The sequence below is a fragment of the Lutra lutra genome, chromosome 4, assembly GCF_902655055.1.
Source record: "Lutra lutra chromosome 4, mLutLut1.2, whole genome shotgun sequence".
Taxonomy (NCBI): Eukaryota; Metazoa; Chordata; class Mammalia; order Carnivora; family Mustelidae; genus Lutra; species Lutra lutra.
This window is the reverse complement of record NC_062281.1, coordinates 174,019,459-174,039,923: the sequence shown is the minus strand read 5'-3', so window position 1 is coordinate 174,039,923 and position 20,465 is coordinate 174,019,459. Positions and strand designations below refer to the sequence as shown.

The window sequence follows — 20,465 nt, the reverse complement described above, 5'->3', positions numbered from 1 at the left end:
GAGACCCCCTTGGAGGTCCAAACTGGCAGAAAGCTCAGACAATTGATTGGTCGGTAATCAACACAGTACTTTAAGAGAAGTATTTTGCAAAGTATGCTGTATGCCCCATTGCTGTGAATGCTATCTGGTGGCAAAAAAAAAAAAAAAAACAACTTCTGTTATCTTAAGAATGATGTATATGGATTAGAAAATAAAACTATATAATTACAAACAACAAGAGATACAACTATAACATTGGGGCGCCTGGGTGGCTCAGTGGGTTGAGCCTCTGCCTTCGGCTTGGGTCATGATCCCAGGGTCCTGGGAACGAGCCCCGCATCAGGCTCTCTGCTCGGCAGGGAGCCTGTTACCGCTTCTCTCTCTGCCTACTTGTGATCTCTGTCTGTCTTTCTGTCTGTCAAATAAATAAATAAAATCTTTAAAAAAAATTTGCCTGCAAAAAAAAAGAAATATTTGCCTGCTATGATGTAGGACTAGCATAGTCAATTTACATAAAAATAATACCATGAGTAAAAATTCTTCCTGCTGTAGGCTTGAGATGGGCAAGTTCATGAAACCCGGGAAGGTGGTGCTGGTCCTAGCCAGACCCTATTCTTGGTCATTGTGAAGAACATTGATGATGGCACTTCAGACTGTCCCTACAGCCATGCTCTGGTGGCTGGAATTGACTGCAAAGTGACAGCTGCCATGAGCACGAAGAAAACCACCAAAAGGTCAAAGTTCAAGTCTTTTGTGAAAGTTTAAAACCACTGTCACTTCATGCCCACGAGGTACTCTGTGGACCTCCCCTTGGACAAAGCTGTCATCAGTAAGAATGTCTTCAGAGGCCCTGCTCTTAAACACAAGGCCTGACAAGATGTCAAGATCAAGTTCGAGGAGAGGTACAAGACTGGTAAGAACAAATGATTCTCCCAGAAGCTGTGGTTTTAGGTCTGTTTTGTTTCAGTCATTAAAAATACCAAAAAAAGGGCACCTGGGTGGCTCAGTGGGTTAGGCCGCTGCCTTCGGCTCAGGTCATGATCTCAGGGTCCTGGGATCGAGCCCCGCATCGGGCTCTCTGCTCAGCAGGGAGCCTGCTTCCTCCTCTCTCTCTGCCTGCCTCTCTGCCTGCTTGTGATCTCTGTCTGTCAAATAAATAAATAAATAAAATCTTTAAAAAAACAAAACAAAACAAAAAAAAGTACATATTAACATGGGAAGTAAGAAGATATGGCAAAAATTGAGATGGTGATATGAGAATAACCAAAGTTAGGAAATAATTCAAGGAAGGGCCTGTTTAATGAATAACAAGCCAGCAGCAGCCACTAAAAATCCCCTACAAAACAGTCCCCTTCACATCAGGAGCGTACAGAGAAGGGAAAGATTCAAAAGTGAGGGGGGAACGCCTGGGTGGCTCAGTCAATTAAATGTCTGACTCTTGATCTCAGCTCAGGTCATGATCTCAAGATCATGATCTCAGGGTTGTGAGATCAAGGCCCACCTTGTGCTCCATGCTAGGAGTGGAGCCTGCTTGGGATTCTCTCTCTCCCTTTTCCTCTACCCCTCCCTTTCTCAAAAAAAAAAAAAAAAAAAAGTAAGAGAGAACCACTTTATAAAGAAATTAAGTGATCTTTTTCAAAAGGACCAAAATTCCCACTTAGAGCATTGGTGTCTTAGAGTAAATCTCTCCTTATGTTGGCACAGGGTGGAAACCGGGTGCCCTCTTGCCTCTCTACCCCCTTTCCACATGTCCTAAAATGGAGCCTGCAAATTGATCTTCCCACTCAGGAAGAGTAAGGACAAATTAAGAACACTTCAGATTCTAAATGATTTCCTTCCATGCATCCCCTTTAAAAATGTTATTTGAGGGGCACCTGGGTGGCTCAGTGGGTTAAAGCCTCTACCTTCAGCTCAGGGCATGATCTGAGAGTCCTGGGATCAAGCCCTGCATCGGGCTCTCTGCTTGGCAGGGAGCCTGCTTCCTCCTCTCTCTCTGCCTGCCTCTCTGACTACTTGTGATCTCTGTCTGTCAAATAAATAAATAAATAAATAATCTTAAAATAAAATAAAAATGTTATTTGAGGGGCACCTGGGAAGCTCAGTTGTTAAGTGTCTGCCTTTGGCTCATGTTATGATCCCAGGGTCCTGGGAATGAGCTCCACTTCGGGCTCCCTGCTCTGCGGGAACTTGCTTCTCCCTCTCCCACTCCCCCTGCTTGTGTTCCCTCTCTCACCATCTCTCTGCTTGTCAAATAAATAGATAAAATATTTTTTTAAAAATGTTATTTGAAGATATACTCCAGCAAAACAGAGAAAAAACCCAAGAAAGAGAGACCAGACTCACCCAACAGTAGAACTGACCCACAAGTGTAATGAATAGAAATACCAGAGTCCATAAAGCCATCAGTCAAAATTAGAACAGGAAGTCAGAGGGTTTGGAGAAAAGTGTCTTCAAGAAGAAAATAGGCTTCATTCAACAAATAATGTAATTAAGAAGCTGGGAGATTTTAATGACCTGATGAGAAAGGCATATGTTTCTTTTCTCAAGAAGAAAAGAGAAAAACAATTAGAAACTCCAGGAGAACAGAAACTCGTATAAGAAACTCATGGTCCAAATATGAAACAAATGAAAATTATAACAAGACTTTGAATACTGAGGGAGCGTAGGAAAATACATTTGAACTTGAAGCCTGGAGCATTTCTCTTCAGGCAGCATTTAAATCATAAGATTATAGTTCCTTCTGTACGGGTCCCTGGATGCTAGTTAGCTCTGCGAGAATAATGTTTACATAATCATAATTTTTTTTTAAGATTTTTTTTAATTTATTTATTTGAGAGAGAGACAGTGAGAGAGAGCATGAGTGAGAAGGTCAGAGGGAGAAGCAGACTCCCCGTGGAGCTGGGAACCCGATGCGGGACTCGATCCCGGAACTCCGGGATCATGACCTGAGCCGAAGGCAGTCGTCCAACCAACTGAGCCACCCAGGCGTCCCATAATTTTTTTTTTTAAAACACTTTATTGATTTTCAATTTTTGAAATTCAGAGATGGACAGCACATAAAACCAGAACGCTTTCACTATGGCTACGGAACTAGATTCAAATGTAGTGGTTTAGCAAGAGGAGTTAGGAGGAGGGAGGGCAAGGGTGATCAAGGATGTCTCATCTTGCACCGTGGGAGTCGGGAGATATTTCATAAAATTAATGGCACAAGAAAGAAGAGCTGGAAAAGGGCATCTAACCAAATTCTGGAGGCAAGGTACCTTCGCTAAACTTCTCATCTTTCATAGCTGGGCAGGTGTCAGACATTGGCAGCTCAGGATCTACCCGCCCTCCTTCCCTTGTTCCTAGAATCTTTGCATCTCACGGGGTCACGTGGCTACCCAGAGAAACAGTCTGCTCCCCAGGGTCCGTTGTAGCCTCATGGGATCAGGTGAGCCAGTTCAGGCCAACTGGATACGAACAGAGCGGGTGTGCCTCTCCACTAGCTGGACTAAGGGTGTACTTGGCCATCTCTGACCCAGGCCACGAGTTTACCCTAGACAATAACAGTAAACGCGTACATGCTTATGCTAACTCTGTGCCGGGCAGTTCTCTATGCGCTTTGCATATGCAAACTCCTTTAACCTAACAAGGATGTGCATTCCTTTTTCGATGTCTACTGAAGCAAAATACCACAAACCTAGAGTTTCAGAACGACACAAATGTATTCTCTAATGGTTCTGGAGTTCAGAAGTTGAACATCAATGTGTTGGCTAGACTACTTTCTGGAGATTCAGGGGAGAATGTATTTCCTTGTGTTTTCAGTTTCCAGCGGTCCCTGTGTTCCTTGGCTTAGGATCCCTTCCTCAGGTCACTACAGTCTCTCATTTCCATCATCGTATCTCTGATTACGGTTTCGATTCCCTGCCTCCTTCTTGTTTGTTTTTTTTTAAAGATTTTTAATTAATTAATTAATTAGAGTTAGAGAGCGCGTGGGCAGAGGGAGGAGCAGATGGAGAGGGAGAGACAGAGTATCTCAAGCAGAGTCTGCACTAAGCAAAGAGCCCTATGCCAGGCTCGATCTCACGACCTTGAGATCATGACCCTAAGATCATGACCTGAGCCAAAACCAAGAGTCAGACACTTAACCAAATGACTGAGCCACCCGGGCACCCTCCTGCCTCCTTCTTCTAAGGACCCTTGTGATTACATCGGGTCCACCGGAGCAGTCCAGGATAATATCCCCATCTTAAGACTCTTCACTGAATCACTTCTACAAAGTCTTTTCTGCCAGGTAAGTTCCCAATCACAATTTCTAGGGATTAGGACACACACATCTTTGGGGAAACATTATGCTTCCTCCCTCAGATGGGCACTATATTATCCCCCATTTTACCGATGGTGAAACTCAAGCATGAAGAAATGAAGCAGCGTGCCCGCGGTCACACAGCAGCTCACAAGCGGCAGACCCATAATTTACACCTGGGCAGTCTGGCCCTAGGACCTGTGCTCGTGATCGTGATGCTTTCCTGCCCGGGCAGAAGTCTGGCTTCCGGATGATTACAGAGCCACCTGGCCAGGTCTGAATGGCCTACGGAGAGAATGAAACTTCTATCTTTCAAAGGCATTGTCATTTGGGGATCTTTGTTACAGAGGCTCTATTCTAATACCGAAGTCGATATCTACTCTACTTAATTTAAAATAATGATTTTACTCGATTTTATTCTGAGTGGTTTGAATCTATTACAAGAAAGATGTATTTTTTACTCATTTCAAATGTGGTTAGGTTGGAGGGCGGGGATGCCAATCAGTCCACATCACAATCTTGCTAAAAACCCTTCAGGGATCCCGCTGCCTTTGGGATGGAATCCAAGAGCCTCAGCCTAGATTCAGGACAGCCCTTCGCCCACCTTTCTATTTCTGATCAGACCTTTGGCCATGTCTACCCTTCGCCTTCGCTCATGTTATCCCCTCTCCCTGGAATCCCAACCCTTCTTTCTCTTCCACTCCTGCCCAATATGTCCCACTCAAAGCCCATCTGTAAACCCCTATTCATCCCTCAAGGCTCCGCCCAAGTTGCCTCTGGAACGTTTTTTCTGTTTATCTTGGTCTTTCTCTGTCCTGTTAAAGATTTTCCTCAATGTCTGGTGCCTGAGATCATAGTTAAACAAAACAAAACTTTCCAGTCTGCACACACACCTCCTAGAAAGATCAGATTTCTCCTTCTTTCCCTCCCCCTTGTGTTCCTCTGTCAAAATAACCACACCAGCACATGTTTACCACGATCATTGTTTATAACTGTTATTATTCCTAATTTTACGATTTAAGTTCATCAGCGGCCTCCTGAACCCATATGGGACTCAAAATAAAAACAATACCAAATGACAGGATAAACACAAGGACATCTGACCAACAAAGCCCTGACTTTTCTCATTATGACCACTCTGATTTTTTGAAATATTAAATTAGTTTTAAGTGTGGGTGTGTATGAATGTGTGAATCTCCGTTGCTCGGCACCCCTGCCTGCCCTCAGCGATCCTTACACAGCTCTGCAAGGCCAAGCTTCCTGTTGGTCGCATCTTATAACCAGTGAAATGAGGCCCAGAGAGGTTGTGTTAGTTTCTTGTGGCTGCCGTATAGATTACCGCGAATTTAGAGTCTTAAAACAACACATTTTTTTCTTGCCACATTCTGGAGGTTAGAAGTCCAAAATGAGTCCAGCGGGGGCTCCCCTCAAGGAATCGGTAAGGAGAATTCCATCTGGAGGCTCAAGGGGAGACTCTGTTCTTTGCCGGCTTCCGGAGCCCGCCCACCTTCCTAGGCTGTGGCCTCCTGGAGCACTGCTGTCACCTCCCACCTCTGCCACCACACCTGCTCTTTCTGTCCCTCCTCTCTCCTTAGGACAAGGCCCCTTGTGATTATACCAGGCCCACCTGGATAACCCTAGATCGTTTCCACATCTCAAGAGCCTGAATTTAGCCCCATCTGCAAAGTCCCTTTCACCAGGCAGCACGCCACCAGTTCCCAGGAATAGAACGTGGACCTCCTCGGGGTCCCCTACCCAGCCTATCCCAGAAGTGAAGTGACCAGTCCCGGATCACACAGCAGGACGCAGCAGGGCTGGGAGTCTGACCCAGTCTTTCTGGCCCCAAGCCTGTGCTTCCAACCACAATTCAACACAAGGCTCAACATCCTGGGAGGGGTTACAGTTATTTCTGGGCTCAGGGACACTATCACTGCTGACCCCAGTCCTATCCCGTCGCTCACCCCTGATGTCACGATCTCCCACTCTAATGGATGTGATACCCACCCCCACCGTTTGTCCCCCTGGGGGGTCTCCCCAGATAACCAGCAGGGCCCCCCTCTTGATAGCTAACTCACCGTCCGTGTTTGTTGAGTGAATATATGAGCGAGGGAGCAGAGACTGCTGTCTCTAGCCCCTGTCCCAGCTGGAAGATGATCAGTAGCTTGTGAAGCCAGCAAGGACGCCTGGTTGTAGGTCCTAGGCCCCCTGCTCTCTCAGTGGATGTCCATCCCATTCAAGCCACCCACACCCTGAAGGAGGGTCAGCCCTTCCCGAGGGGAAGAGGCACAAAGACTGAGCGCCTGGCCTGGAAACAGAGGACATGAGGCCCCTGGGTCCCTCCCATGGAGTGGCACTTTGCTAGGAGCTCCCAGAGGCCAGTGCTGTTGGTCCCGAGGACCAAACCCCACAGCCTCCTCAGTGGCCTGCCAGACTCAGCCCTCAGAGTCCCCCATTCTGGGCCCACAACCCAGCCCCTGCTGGCTTGCCCCGCACCCCTCTGCATCCCTCTGCTTGTCTGCTGATTTCTGTTCTTCTAAAAGGCACCCCTGCCCTGTTCAGAGTGTTCCCATGCACAGCCCAGGCCTTTGGCAGCATTAGCAAGTTGAAAACCCAATTATATTTTGATTATTCTAGTCCTAGCCTGACAGAGGTCACACTGGAATTGGAAGGGAGGGGGAAGCAGCACCTGGGGCCAGTGCCGGGGATCGCACTTAAAGATGGATGTGACAGGGACCTGGGGCTCAGAGGTCCAGGATTAGATCAACAAGGCCAGGGCTGGCTGGTTCCAGGAAAGAGGTCATGTGGTCACCAGTTGACGGACAGCTCAGGCAAAGCCGAGTCCCCAGGGCTGGACTCGCTAGGCCGTGGAGGTCCTAGGGCTGAGTGCCCAGCCTGGAGATGGATGACATGAGATCCCCCGACGCCTCCCCTGGGTCTGGTGCTTTGCTAGGAGCTCCCAGAGACCAGTGCTGTTGGGCTCAAGGACCAAACCACCACAGCCCCTGTGGGTCTTCCAGAACATCACTGACCCCCTCTTGGGATCCCAGGGTTTTCTCAGAGCATCTACCCAGACCAAACAATTGTCCTCTCTTACCCTCAGGCCGTGAGTGAGGGAGCCAGACTCAGGACCAGGGGGACCTGGGGGCCCAGAGCCTCCTCTCTGGTGAAAGTCTGAGCAGGAAAAATATCTGTTGCCTCAGGGTAGAAGGAACCACTCCTGATCCTTTGTCTTGGAGGGCAGCCATCTCTGGGGGACCGAAGGATGAAGGGGGAGTTGGCCATTAGGATCCCTCTTCAGGGGAGATGGGACTGGCTCTGGGGAAACTGAATTCTCAGCCATGACTCCTTCCCCCACACACACACATGCACAGACACATGCACCCCACGTATAATGGCTTGGGGGCCTGGGGAGACCCTTGCTCACTCCAGCACTGGGTGTCTGGGAGGCCCAAGCATCCCGAGTTCTGGGCTGGGCTCCGCTGGCGCCCACCATCCTCGCAGACTTGTGTGCCTGTTGTATTAGCATCTGTGGCTGTCACCTGAGGGTCCCCGCGCGGTTCGCCCTCCGTCCCAGCCCGTGCTGCAGCCCCCTCCCTAGCCCTGACATAGCAGACAGTCCCAGCTCTAGCTGGGGGGGGGGGTTGAGAGTGAGGGATTAGATGAGTCATCGCTGCGGGGGCGGACAAACCAAGTCCCACATTCGAACAGTGGCAGGGCCGCAGACACAAAGGCGTGCCCACACACACATTCCCATGCTCATAGGGGCGCACGCCAGGAGGCTGATGCTAGTCAAAGCCCAAACTACACATTCAGACACACAGGGAGACAGACACCCCCTCCATACACACACACACACACACACGCACACTCCTCGTGTACACAAACACCAATGTACACAAAGTAAGCCCCATGCAGACACAACCCACTCAGGGTGACACTTGGTCACCAACCCAAAGCCTGTCCTCTGCTCACGTGCACACTCAGACACACATACACACACACACACACACACACACACACACACAGAGTAACACACAGAGTCACAGAATAGATTCTCTAAACACACACTCAGAGCCCTTCCTCTTAAATACAGAAAAACATAGACACACATGTTCATGTGCAAGCACACATGCACGCTCATGCACACCCATGCACACGTGCACACGCACACCAGGTGCTCCTCTCTCGAGTCCCCTCATTCATTCCCCTCCCACCGCCAGCACCCCAGGCAGGCAGGACAGAACACTGGAACCACACGGATGCTGGCATCCATCACTCATCCTGCCCAGGGACAGAGTCATGCCTTAGGATCGGCTTTAGTTCTCCCTTTCTGGAGAGGCAGGGGAGGTTGCTGACCTGTCCACTGTCACCCCAGCTCCACTACCAAACACTGTGTTTAATGGCCCATCTCCAGCTCCTCTGAGAAAGGGCTTTGGCTGCCACAGAGAACATGGAGTGTTACATCTCAGGAATCTCCCCAAGGAGGGAGGGACTGTGAGTCACTGGGGGTGAGAGGACGGTGGGACCGGATGTGCCAGGAAGGTCCTGTGCTGAGGCAGGGCACAGCCTGATGCCCAGGGGGTCGCTCATCACCTCCCTGTGGTTCCTGGAAGGCCCCACCTCCCTACCTTTACACCTGCTGTTTCCTCTACTTGGAAACTTCTCTGTGGCTACCTCAATCCCCCTTGCAAGGCTACCATCTCACTTTTCAGGTCCCTGTGTTCCTGCTCCAAGAAGTCTGTCCTGATGCCCTGGTTGAATCAATCTGTCCTTCTGGGCCACTTCCCAGCCCTCCTCATGCTATAGTCACTTGCTGGGCTGTGAGCCTCCTGTCTCTGGCCAGCCTGGGCGTGTCTGAAGGACAGGGAGTTTCTGCCTGGCAAGGAGATGGGTAAACCTGGAGAGGATCACAGGTCGGAATCCTGACTCTGCCTCTGCTGTGTGGCCTTGGGCAAGTTCTGAACCATGTGAACCCAATGTCCTCATCTGCAAAATGGGGCAATAGTGACTACCTCCCTGGACTGGCGGGGAGATTAAGTGAGATCCCGCATGGTGGGGGGATGGGGTACACTTGGGGCAGCCCTATTATTCTAGCTCACTGCCTGGCACACAGCTTAGTAATTGTTTGTTGAATTCGTCAGGCCCTCTGGCTCCCCTCTTCCTGCCCCTACTTACCATCCATCTTGGGAGGGGGGAAAGCAGGTATGAAGAAAAAGGATTGGGGCGGAGAGAAGGGGGGGTGCGCTGGGAGATGGGCACCCCTGTGACCCACCTGTGCCATCCTCCTCCTCAGCTAGGCGCGGCCGCGAGAAGTGGAGCTGGGATCCGCGTCTGCGCTGGGGCCCCTCCGGAGCTGCCTAGGGCCAGCCAGCACACAGTAGGTGCGCTCTGAACGCTCAGCGGCTGGACGCACAGATGCCGACTGAAAGCGAACGTATGAATGAACGGATGGACGCATGAATGGAGGTGGGATGGAAGCATGAAGTGGCAGGCGAGGAGGAATGAGCGTCTCCCCCGCCCTCCCGGTCTCGGGCTGGGCGACATGAAGCGGAGACCGGCTGGGGGCTCCCCTCCCCGCCCGCCCCTCCCGCTCGTCCCCCCTCCCCGCGGCGCGCAGCCCGGCTGAGCCCGCGCCCAGCCAGAGCCGGCGTTGGAGCGGCGGCTTGCGCCCAGCCGAGCAAGCCCAGGCAGCGCGGCCTTGGGAGGGGGCTGCCCCGGACCCCCCCTCCCCCGACCCGGGCCCCTGAAGCCCGGCCTTCGGGGCAGGGAGGCGGAGTCCCCGGTGCAAGGTCCGGGGACCAGCAGCCGAGGACGCCGGGGTCCTGGAGCCAACAGGTGCGGGGTTTGGGGGATTCCCCCAGGCCCGGGGTGGGGGTTCCAAAGGACCCTCGGCGGGGCATAACCTGGGTGCTGGAAGGCAGGGTCCCCTGGAGGCTCTGCCCTCCTCCAGGCAGGTTTCTGCAGAACCTCTAGCGCCTTCGTTCCTCCACCTTTCCCCGCAGCCACCCCCCCCCCCAACCCAGTCCCCGAGGTGCAGGGAGGTCCCGCTGAGGGACTGGGTCCGTCGGCACTTGGAGGGGGTATGAAGGAGGCCCCTCAACCTCCCCCAGTGGTCTCCAGGGACCGGCAACCCTCCTACACACGTCCGGGGTCGTCCCTACCTAGCCGCGGGAAGGAGGGGTCTGAGCGAGCGAGGAGGGGCGGGGAGGGAGGCCCGATTTATGAATGGAGAAAGCGGCCTGCGCGCCAGCCCAGCGACCCCTGGCGGTCGTCGGGGAACATCGCGGCCGCGGGGATTCAAGCGGGGAAGATCCGGGGGTCTGAGCGGCCTGGTCGCTGGGCCTGGGGCTCTCCTCTCTTGCAGGGAGGTCGTCAGTTCCTTCCTACACCCTCCCGCCAATGTGTGTCCTACCGGGGAGGGTCCAGGTCTGGAGGGCGGCGCCTGGGTCCCTAATGCTTCCCTTGACCATTTTTCAACCAAAAATCCAGGCCTGTGAACTGACTCAGGAGAGAACATTGGCAATGGGGATGGCTTCCAGTCACAAATCCATGGTGTTTCGTGGATTCAGACAGACCTGGCATAGTAGCTTTGTGGCCTTAAGCAAAGGGCTCATGGTAACGGGAGCCGGCCCTGAAGCCGGTTTCCCTTGCCAGCATCTGGGTACGTATTAGTGCTCATTACACCTCGCTGCAGCCCTGTGGGGTAGGTACGGTTATTACTCCTTTGGAAAGATGGGGAAACCAAGACTGAAAGGGGAGACGTAAGGCATCCAACAGCACCTAGCATGGAATTGAGATGTAAGCCACATCTGTCTTCATCAATTTCGGGCTCACCGTAACCGACGCACTACCAGAACGGAGGGAGCTTACCTGCAAAGTGCCTGGCACACTCCTAGTGTTCTTTCTTCCTTCCTCCCCTTCTTCTTTCAGGAGGCTTGGGGCTGGGACCCCAGAGACCTGTGTGCAAGAGAAGTGGGCTGAGACCTAGTCGGGGCTCCCCACGCCCTGCTGGGCCCAGGATGCCCCTAGCCATCAGCAGCTCCTGAGCTCATGGAGCCCTCGGCCACCCCAGGGGCCCAGACTGGGACCCCCACTGGCGGCGGGGACCCATCATCATCCCAGGTGCCTCCTGACTACGAAGACGAGTTCCTGCGCTACCTGTGGCGTGATTATCTCTACCCAAAGCAGTATGAGTGGGTCCTCATCGTTGCCTACGTGGCTGTGTTCCTTGTGGCCCTGGTGGGCAACACTCTGGGTAGGTGTTTAGGTCCCCGCAGTGCTGCGGACTTCCCCTGGGCACTGGCAGGGGTCCTGGGCCTGGCTTCTCTCTCTCTCCCTCCCCACCTCCCCTTAGCTTGACAGTGTGGGGGCTGGGTAGCACGGCTCTGCCCACCCCCGCTTCACGTCCCCCTCCTCTTCCCACCCCTGCCCTGCAGTCTGCCTGGCTGTCTGGAGGAACCACCACATGAGGACAGTCACCAACTACTTCATCGTCAACCTGTCCCTGGCTGACGTGCTTGTAACAGCCATCTGCCTCCCGGCCAGCCTGCTGGTAGACATCACTGAGTCCTGGCTCTTCGGTCATGCCCTCTGCAAGGTCATCCCCTATCTACAGGTGAGCTCCACCCAGGCACCGTCTGTCACCCCTCTGTCACCCCAAGTACAAAAAACCATGGTCTTGCATAGACCTCAGCGACCCTTGGACTTGCCTTTCAGACGGGATGCGGTGGCTCAGTTCCTCTGCTGTGTTGTCCTCTCCTGTCATCAGGGCCCGGCCACAAGTCCTGACACTTGGAGACACAGGCCCGGCCCCACACACTCATACAGAGATCCCTACCTGGTCACACCCACAGACCCACACGCACATAGCCACTGGACACACGTGCAGTCACCTCCACTCACCAGGAGAGGGGCACAAGCCCACGGTGACAGGCACAGATGCGTGCTCGGCCTGCTCCCTGGTTCCCAGGGGGCTGGTGTGAGGAGACCACCTCTGGCCAGGGCCTTCCATCCCCAGCGGCAGGGATCAAGTTGTCCAGATGTGGTGGGGGTTGGGGGAAGAGACTTGGCCAGAGGCCAGGATGCACCCCAGAGGGCAGGGTTCTCTCCCAGAGGCAGCCTCCACCTCCACTTCTGTTCCTAGCCTCCCTGAGGGAGGCTCTTTCCTCACAGCCCTGGGGAAGGAAGGCATCCCTGGGCAAAGAGAAATGCCTTTTGGATTTTTTTTTTTAAAAGATTTTATTTATGTATTTGACAGACAGAGATCATAGGTAGGCAGAGAGGTAGGCAGAGATAGGGGAAGGGAAGCAGGCCCCCTGCTGAGCAGAGAGCCTGATGCAGGGCTCGATCCCAGGACGCTGGGATCATGACCTGAGCCAAAGGCAGAGGCTTTAACCTACTGAGCCACCCAGGTGCCCCGCCTCTTGGATTTTTAAGATTTTTCCACTCAACAGATTAATGCTGCAAACACTGACAATAAAGACAGGGTGGGGAGGAAATGCACCTCAGGCAAATTGTTTAACCTTCCTGTGCCTCAGTGTCCTCCTCTGTAACGTGGGGTGAGAGGACGCACCATGGGGCTGTTGTGAGGATAATGAGAACAGTGCCTGGCACGTAGTAGGTCCCATTAAGTTACTATTCATGGTAGGGAAGCACCCACTATGGGCCAGGTCTCAACCTGGACATTTCCCACCCGTGATTTCATGGATTCTCGCAAGAATCCTGAAGGTGGAGGACATGTTCCCATTCCTCAGACGAGCCTTAGAGAAGGTGAGTGATTTGCCCAAAGCTCCATAAGCCGTGAGCAGTGCAGTGCAGTCAGCATGGACGCCTGGCATTTCGGGACTCCATGCCCCATCACCCACCCCATGTCTGTGGGTGGCCCCCAAGGGGATTGACACCGTGTGCCCATGGGGCAGGCCGTGTCTGTGTCGGTGGCAGTGCTGACTCTCAGCTTCATCGCCCTGGACCGCTGGTACGCCATCTGCCACCCGCTGCTGTTCAAGAGTACTGCGAGGCGCGCCCGTGGCTCCATCCTGGGGATCTGGGCTGTGTCCTTGGCCATGATGGTGCCCCAGGCTGCCGTCATGGAATACAGCAGCGTGCTGCCTGAGCTAGCCAACCGCACCCGGCTCTTCTCCGTCTGTGATGAACACTGGGCAGGTAATCGTGGGGGCCTCGAGCAGGAGGCCCTGCAGTGGGTGCCTCTGGGACACGTACCCCTAGGACAGGCATCTGTCAGTATACTTATGGGGCGGGCACTCCCAGGGTGGAGCCGGCTTCTATAGGGTTACCCTCCCAGGGCGGGTGACCCCTTGATGGACGCCATCCAGCAGGCATCTAGCAAGGACACCTCCAAAGCGGGTATCTCCTCTAGTCTAGACACCTGTGAGGGCTCCCTCCAGGATGGACACCCACCGGCTGGGCAACTGCAGGGTCAGAGAGACCCTCTCTGTCATGGTGTCTATAAGAGGCCTAGCTGCTTGCTTTGGCCGTACGGCTCCAGATGGGGCAAGGGGGCTTTGCTAAGTGGAACAGGCTGGAGGACCCCAGAAGGGGAGCGTCTCTTGCCCTTGTGTCTCTTGACCCCTACAGATGACCTCTACCCCAAGATCTACCACAGTTGCTTCTTCATTGTCACTTACCTGGCCCCACTGGGCCTCATGGCCATGGCCTATTTCCAGATCTTCCGCAAGCTCTGGGGCCGCCAGGTGAGGCCCACTCTGGTGTCCCTGTCTGGGCTGGTGGGGAGGAAAGGGGTGGTCTGAGGGAATAGAAAGAATCTGCCATCCCGACTGCCACCGGAGAGAGGCAAGGCCCAGGGACAGGTCAAAGTCAAGGCCAAAGCACTGCGGCCGACCCTGCAACCGAATGTTAACTGACACCGGCTTCAGTATCTAAAACCTCATCATCGTTCTGAGCCCAGTAGCTGCCCTTCATTGTACCCGGTACTTCCAGCTAGTCTCGTCTCCTCTCAACCCTCGTATATTGTCCCCAGCTGAATGTATGAGAGAACGGAGTCCCAGAGAGGCAAAGCCTCTTCTCCCAAACCCTCAGCCAGCCAGGGGAAGAGCAGTGGCATTCTAATGCCCACATTGGCCCCACAACAACATTATCTCTGCGTTTTTGCCAAATTCGGCACTTGGCTCCCAACGTCTTCACAACAACCTAAGCACAGAAGCAGTAGAACCCCCATTGCCAATGCTGACAAAGGGCGGCCAACTTGCCACAGCAGACGGGTGGCAGAAGCTTTCCGGTCCCGGGGCCTGCCTGCTGGCCTCTGTTACAGACCCACCAACGGCAGGTTCTGGGGGGCAGGGGGTGGTTGTGGGGGGAGGGGAGCGCTCAGAGGTTCTGGGTACCAGGGGGCTAAGTTCTGGGTCCTGTGCCTGGGCAAGGCGAGGATGCAGACCAGAAGGTGACCAGCCTGCAGTCCACCAGCACCTGCTTTCTGCCCAATAGCCGCCCCCCACCCCCCGTCCCGATGCCAAGAGTCACTATTCTCCTCTAATAGATGAGAAAACCAAGGCTCGGGGCAGGAGAGTGGGTTGAGTGAGCTCACACAGGTCATGAGCAGCTGAGCTGGCCCTAGACCCTAATTTTCCTCAACTGTAGCCCTGTGCCCTTCTTTTGGGGGGTGATTCATGTGTCCAATGGTGTGAGAGGCTTCAAGGAGATCTATGGCTGCTCCTGAAACCTGGACCCCTCCCAGGTTTCTGGGCTGTGACGGAGGCAGGGACTGTGCTCTGAGGCTCCGGCCATTCCATGCTGCTCACCTGCTCACCTGCTCTGCTCGCTTTCCGGGGTCAGGCACAGGCGAGGTGGGGGGCACAACTCCCCCCACCACCCCTCCCCCCACGACGGGAAGCGATGGCCTAAGGAGGATGGAGGGGTAGCTCGGGAGGATGTTCTAGAGTCTCCTGCCTCTCTGAGGTTTTGTTCTTTCATCAGTAACTGAGGGCCAGGAAGCCCTTCCCCGAAGGCACACCGTTGGGGGTTCACAATGAGCTCCTGAGGGATTCAAGTTCACGGGGCCCCTCCAGCCCCGAGTGTCAGTCTTCATCATGAATATTAGGTTCCTTCCCTTGGCCCACCTCCAGCCTGCCCCAGGGTCCCCCCGGAGCAGCACTCCGGCAGAGGAGAACTGCCCTCCCAAGGAGCCCCACCCACCACCACTCTCTCTCTCTCTGTGCCGACCAGATCCCCGGCACCACATCCGCCCTGGTGAGGAACTGGAAGCGGCCCTCAGACCAGTCGGACGACCCGGGGCAGGGCCCGAGCGCAGAGCCCCCGCCCCGGGCCCGGGCCCGGGCTTTCCTGGCTGAGATGAAGCAGATGCGGGCGCGGAGGAAGACGGCCAAGATGCTGATGGTGGTGCTGCTGGTCTTTGCCCTCTGCTACCTGCCCATCAGCGTCCTCAATGTCCTCAAGAGGTGAGAGCGCGAGGGGATAGCTGGTGGCCTCTCTCTGCTTGGGGGGAAGAAGGGCCCTAGTCTTCACCCACTATGTGGCCTTGGAGGCAGGTCATTTCCCTTCTCGGAGCCTCCCAGCCTCAATTTCTTGCCTGTAAACTGTGAATAATGCCAGCCAGCCGTGGCCTGCAAGGGGATTATGAAAATTCCTCCATCTCTTCTGTCAACCATCAGCTCCCGATGGGGGTGGGGGGCAGGGAGCACAGTGACCACGTGCACAAGACAAAGTCTCTGCCTTCTTGGAGGCGACATCTAGTGGGACAGAGAAATAAGTCTCCACTGTACGGGCAGGGAGGGATACCACGATGAAGACAAAATAGGGAAAGAACACAGAGAGTGAAGGTGACGAGTTAGTGGGGTTTTGTGTATTTATTTTTTCATCTTTTTTTTTTTTAGATACAAGGGTTAAAAAAAAGGCTCATCTGAGGAAATGACATTTGGCAGGGACTTGAAGGAAGGGGGGGAACCAAGGGACCAGGCCAGCAGGTGTCTGGAGGAAAGCACTGGAAGCGGAGGGAACACGGGGTTCAGCAAGTGAGGGGCTGCGGGGCACCAGGAGAGAGCAGCAGGCTGTTTGTCAGGAGCCAATCTCAGTGTGAGTTCATGCTTGGCCTTTTCCTGGATCACTTCCTGTGATCTCGGGCATGTCATTTTGCTTCTGTGCACCTCCCTAACTGAACAATGGATGATGTCTTCTTGACTCCTCATGTCGCTGCAAGGGTGGGTGAGGAAGTGGATGGGGGTCCCAGGGGATCTGAGAGCCGGTGAATGAGCAGATGGACCCTGGTCCCTGTCCCAACAGCCACCCTGGTTACACTCTCCGTGCTCAAGACCTCAGACCTAAAGGCCCAGGAAAGGGCCACCTGGTGGGACAGAAGGGGACTCTTCCACTCCATAGCCACTAGTGAGCTGTGTGACCTTGGTCAACTCACTTCCCCTTTCTGAGCCTTGGCTTTCCTGTGTTTTAGATAAGGACAGTGACTCCCACCCAACAAAAATGGGAACACGTGCACACACTTCTACCCCGTTTCTGACTGTCCTCCCCCTGGTCCTAGGGTGTTCGGGATGTTCCGCCAAGCCAGCGACCGAGAAGCCGTCTATGCCTGCTTCACCTTCTCGCACTGGCTGGTGTACGCCAACAGCGCTGCTAACCCCATCATCTACAACTTCCTCAGTGGTAAGCGGGCTGGAGAGGTAGGGGGATGGGTGGGGAAGGGTGTGGCAGTCTTCGAGACAACAGTCTGCACACCCCCAAGCCAGGCTGAATAAAGGGATGGCAGGAGGGGATGTCCCTGCTCCCGCCTGGGGATCTCGAGCTGGCTCTGGGAACTCCCATTTGGGAGAGACCTGGCCCTGATCAGGAGCCCTGGTCTAAGCGGGAGACAGGCCACACACCAGAACCTCTAGTCGGCCCTGTCTGGCCAACACAGGCTCTGGGGGAGCCAGGCCTATGGGAAGAGGGCTCGGGAGCTCCCACCCGAGAGGATGACTGCATAACCAAGTCATTTGGGTAAGAGAGGATCACCAGTAGAGGCTGCCCAGAGCCGGGGAGGGCTTCCCCATGCCCAGCTAGACAGGAACTGGCAGAGCCGCCAGAATGTGGGGGACTGTCCCTGGACCCATCTGTCTCCAGTACCAGCCTTCTTGCTCTCCTGTCTGGAAGTCCAGGCATCCCCAGTCCCCTAGCCCCACCCCAGGCCGCTCCCCTCTGCTGTCCCACTGTGTGCACCTCCTGCCCCAACCTCCTAGGCTCCGGGTGGTAACACCTCTGCCTGCGGACCCACCTGGGCTCAGCAGAAGTGTGGCTCACGAGGCCTCTGGCTGCAGAACTAGGCCTAACGAGCTGGTCCAGATGCCTGTTCAAGCCTGGGAACAATGATCTTTGGGAAAAGGCTGAAGGAGGGGCTGGGGGTTCATATCCTAACCCTCATTAAGACTAAAGAATTAGTCCCCGAAGGCTAGCCGGCAGTCTCTAGCTCAGGGGAGAGAACAGAAGATGTAAGGGCTGCCACAAAGGCGGCAACCAGACTTCCTGCCAGGCATTCCTGTCTTGTGTCCATTTACTGAGCACCTACTGTGTGCCTGGGCCTCTGCTGGGGCCCGAGGGAGGCTTGCTGGCTGACGAAGCGTGGTCAAGGAGTTTTCTGCTCCAGACACTGTCTGTTTCCTTGGTGTCCTTTGGCTGACCAAGCTGGCTGTGGTAGTCCCTTCTTCCCTACTCTGTTGTCCCCTTCAAGAGAAGGGCTCCGGAATGAGAACTGGGCCTGACTTTTGGCTGCGGGACCTTGGGCAAGTCTCTGCACCATTGTGCGTCTCACCTATGAAGTAAGGATAAAGGACGCCAGCCTCTCAGGGTTCTGGGAGAAGCAGGGGAGGAGCGGTGCGTGGGGCAAAGCAGAGGTGCCCCTCACAGGGCCTCATGCAGGCTGCTGCTGTCCTTTCCGTCACTGTGGGGCACGGGTGGGGATAGCCTAGCCATAGCCATGAGTCCGAGCCTCTCCCCCTACCCACCAAGGAGGGCAGAGGTGGCCCCAGGCCCCGGAACCAGACACCACGTTCTGAGCCGGGCTCAGAGCCAGAGTGCAGTCAAGGAATCAGATGAAAATTGCATTTCTCCTTGGGAACTGCTCTGGGGCCTCTGTCCTCACTCTCCCTGGCAATGTCAAGGTCGCCTTTGGGGCTTTCTTCGTCCCAGCTCTCCCCTGCCCTCCCGCCCCCTCACAGGCAGCTTGGCTGGAGCTGCGTGGGTGTTCCTGGGCCCAAGGACCTTCCTGCTTCATCCATCTCCTTATGGCTGTGTCTTCTGTCTCCAACCAAGGCAAATTCCGGGAGCAGTTTAAGGCCGCCTTCTCCAGCTGCCTGCCTGGCCTGGGTCCCTGCTACTCTCCGAAGGCCCCCAGCCCCCGCTCCTCTGCCAGCCACAAGTCCTTGTCCTTGCACAGCCGGTACTCCGTCTCCAAAGTCCCCGAGCACGTGGTGCTCACCACTGTCACCACGGTGCTGCCCTGAGAGACAGTCGCCCTGGTGGCTCCCGGCGGGGGAGGTGGTACGAGCTGCTTCCTACCTGGGCTGCTCCCCTGACTCCTTGTGGAGACTGCTGGATGCAGTGGGAGGCCATGGCTCCAGACCTGGTTTTCTGCCTGTTTAACTCTGGGCAAGTGACTTTCCTTCTCTGAGCCCTGTCTCCTAAGCAGGATTGATGGGAGGATTAAGCATGCTCGAGAAAGCGGAAAGCTCGTTGTAGATTGTGAAGTGTTGTGGACGGGATTATCCTATTCCTCCCACATGACTGTGCCCCACGGTCTCATCCATCCCTATCATCCTTCTGCAGCTCGGCCTTCCTCCCAAAGATCTCTCTCCCACCCAATTACAGGCCTTCCCTGGAGTCTGTTGTAAGGGTCCTGGCGGGCAGTGCCATCTGGCCCAGCGGCTCCAGCGGAAAGCCTAGCTGCTCTGAGGCCCACGTGAACGAATCGGGGTCCAGCCTTTCCCTGGTAGGAACACAGCCCCATCCTGGCCACGTGCCGTGTGCACCGCAGACTGGACCCCGTCGGCTTTCTGGTGTGCTAGAACACTCTCTGTGTGGCCATTTGGCATGGAGGCCAGCAGCCTGAAGCAACTGTAATTAAAAGCCTGGCACTGAATGTTCCTTTTCCTTGTCATTGCACAAAATCTGTGCTGCTGAGGTGAGGAGAGAGACAGCGGGGAAGCTTGGGGTAGGGGAGAAGACCAGGCAGCACTGGAATGCTATGATCTGCTGACCACCGCCCGCCCCTCCCAACACCCTGGATCCCAGATGGGCTCCGAGCCCGGATTCAGAGCCTATGCAGCGCTGCCTCTTGCAGGACCTGGGTTCTGGACACAACTGTCTGCTGTGACAGTTCTGGTCCTAGTGGCCTACAGGAGGTAAGGGAGATGCGGGGGCAGACAGCGGGGTTAACAGACTGATTTACTATTATCTTCACCTTCTTGGAAGTTAGGCTTGCATTTATTTTCTATGAACTCACAGGATAAAAAGAGCCCCAGACGTGCTCCATCTGCCACCAAGATGATTAGAGGCCTGCCAGAGGCCCTGCCCCACGCTGCCAGGGCAGGAAGTGGAGTGCGGGCTTGAGGAGGGTTCCGCTGACGGGCGGGAGACATTTGGCGGGGGCCAGCTCAGCTGTGCGTGCCCCCTGGCTCTGCTTGATTTGATGAATGGAGCTCCAGGCTCCCTCTGACCTCTCCCACCAAAAAAATGGGGCAAAACCATAGTCCTGCCAGGGCGCTAGCCCAGAGATGCTTAAGCACCCCTCCTCTTAGGCATCACACTTCTCCCAGAGCAGGTGGAAGGTATGGCCTAAGGATGTTGTCCACTCTCTGGGCGACTCTCCAACTCAGTGCTTGTGGCCATTTCCACGGATGCCCGGGTGCTGCCCGGTGGGACAGGCCACCCTGCTCCTTCCTCGCTCCTGTTGGCCTTGCGATCCCAAGCTGTGGGCCGTTTCATGTAGCCAGGCTTGGAGGTGCAGTGTGCACAATGGTGTGTGACGGCAGGCTCCCAAGCTTGGAACCAACCATACCCACGAGGACCAACCCAGGTCTGGGGCTAAGGAGCCCGGGCTGATCACGAGGCTGAGACTGTGATTGGTGCCATTCTAGAGACATGGCTGTCGACACCTGGCTCGGTGGGAGCGAAGGAGAGAAGTGTCCTGTAATGGCTTCATTCTACTCTATTCCGCTGGCTGAAT

At 54.8% G+C, this 20,465-nt stretch overlaps 1 protein-coding gene and 1 pseudogene across 1 annotated transcript; both read left to right on the top strand.

Moving 5' to 3' along the window:
• The first annotated feature begins 538 nt into the window (after nucleotides 1-538).
• LOC125098607 (60S ribosomal protein L27-like) lies at nucleotides 539-930 on the top strand (annotated as a pseudogene).
• Nucleotides 931-9,927: 8,997 nt separating this feature from the next.
• On the top strand, nucleotides 9,928-19,373 carry HCRTR1 (hypocretin receptor 1). Its single transcript, XM_047727234.1, has 8 exons — nucleotides 9,928-10,099; nucleotides 11,195-11,519; nucleotides 11,701-11,879; nucleotides 13,183-13,426; nucleotides 13,859-13,974; nucleotides 15,464-15,696; nucleotides 16,791-16,912; nucleotides 18,554-19,373. Exons 2-8 carry the CDS (start codon nucleotides 11,315-11,317, stop codon nucleotides 18,742-18,744), a joined length of 1,290 nt encoding a protein of 429 aa, XP_047583190.1. The 5' UTR covers nucleotides 9,928-10,099; nucleotides 11,195-11,314; the 3' UTR covers nucleotides 18,745-19,373.
• Nucleotides 19,374-20,465: the final 1,092 nt, after the last annotated feature.

Coding starts and splice junctions, on each gene's coding strand:
- HCRTR1 (XM_047727234.1), top strand. CDS start 11,315: ATGGAGCCCTCGGCCACCCCAGGGGCCCAGACTGGGACCCCCACTGGC. Junction 13,427..13,858: donor CTGTGATGAACACTGGGCAG/GTAATCGTGGGG, acceptor TGACCCCTACAG/ATGACCTCTACCCCAAGATC. Junction 15,697..16,790: donor GTCCTCAATGTCCTCAAGAG/GTGAGAGCGCGA, acceptor CCCTGGTCCTAG/GGTGTTCGGGATGTTCCGCC.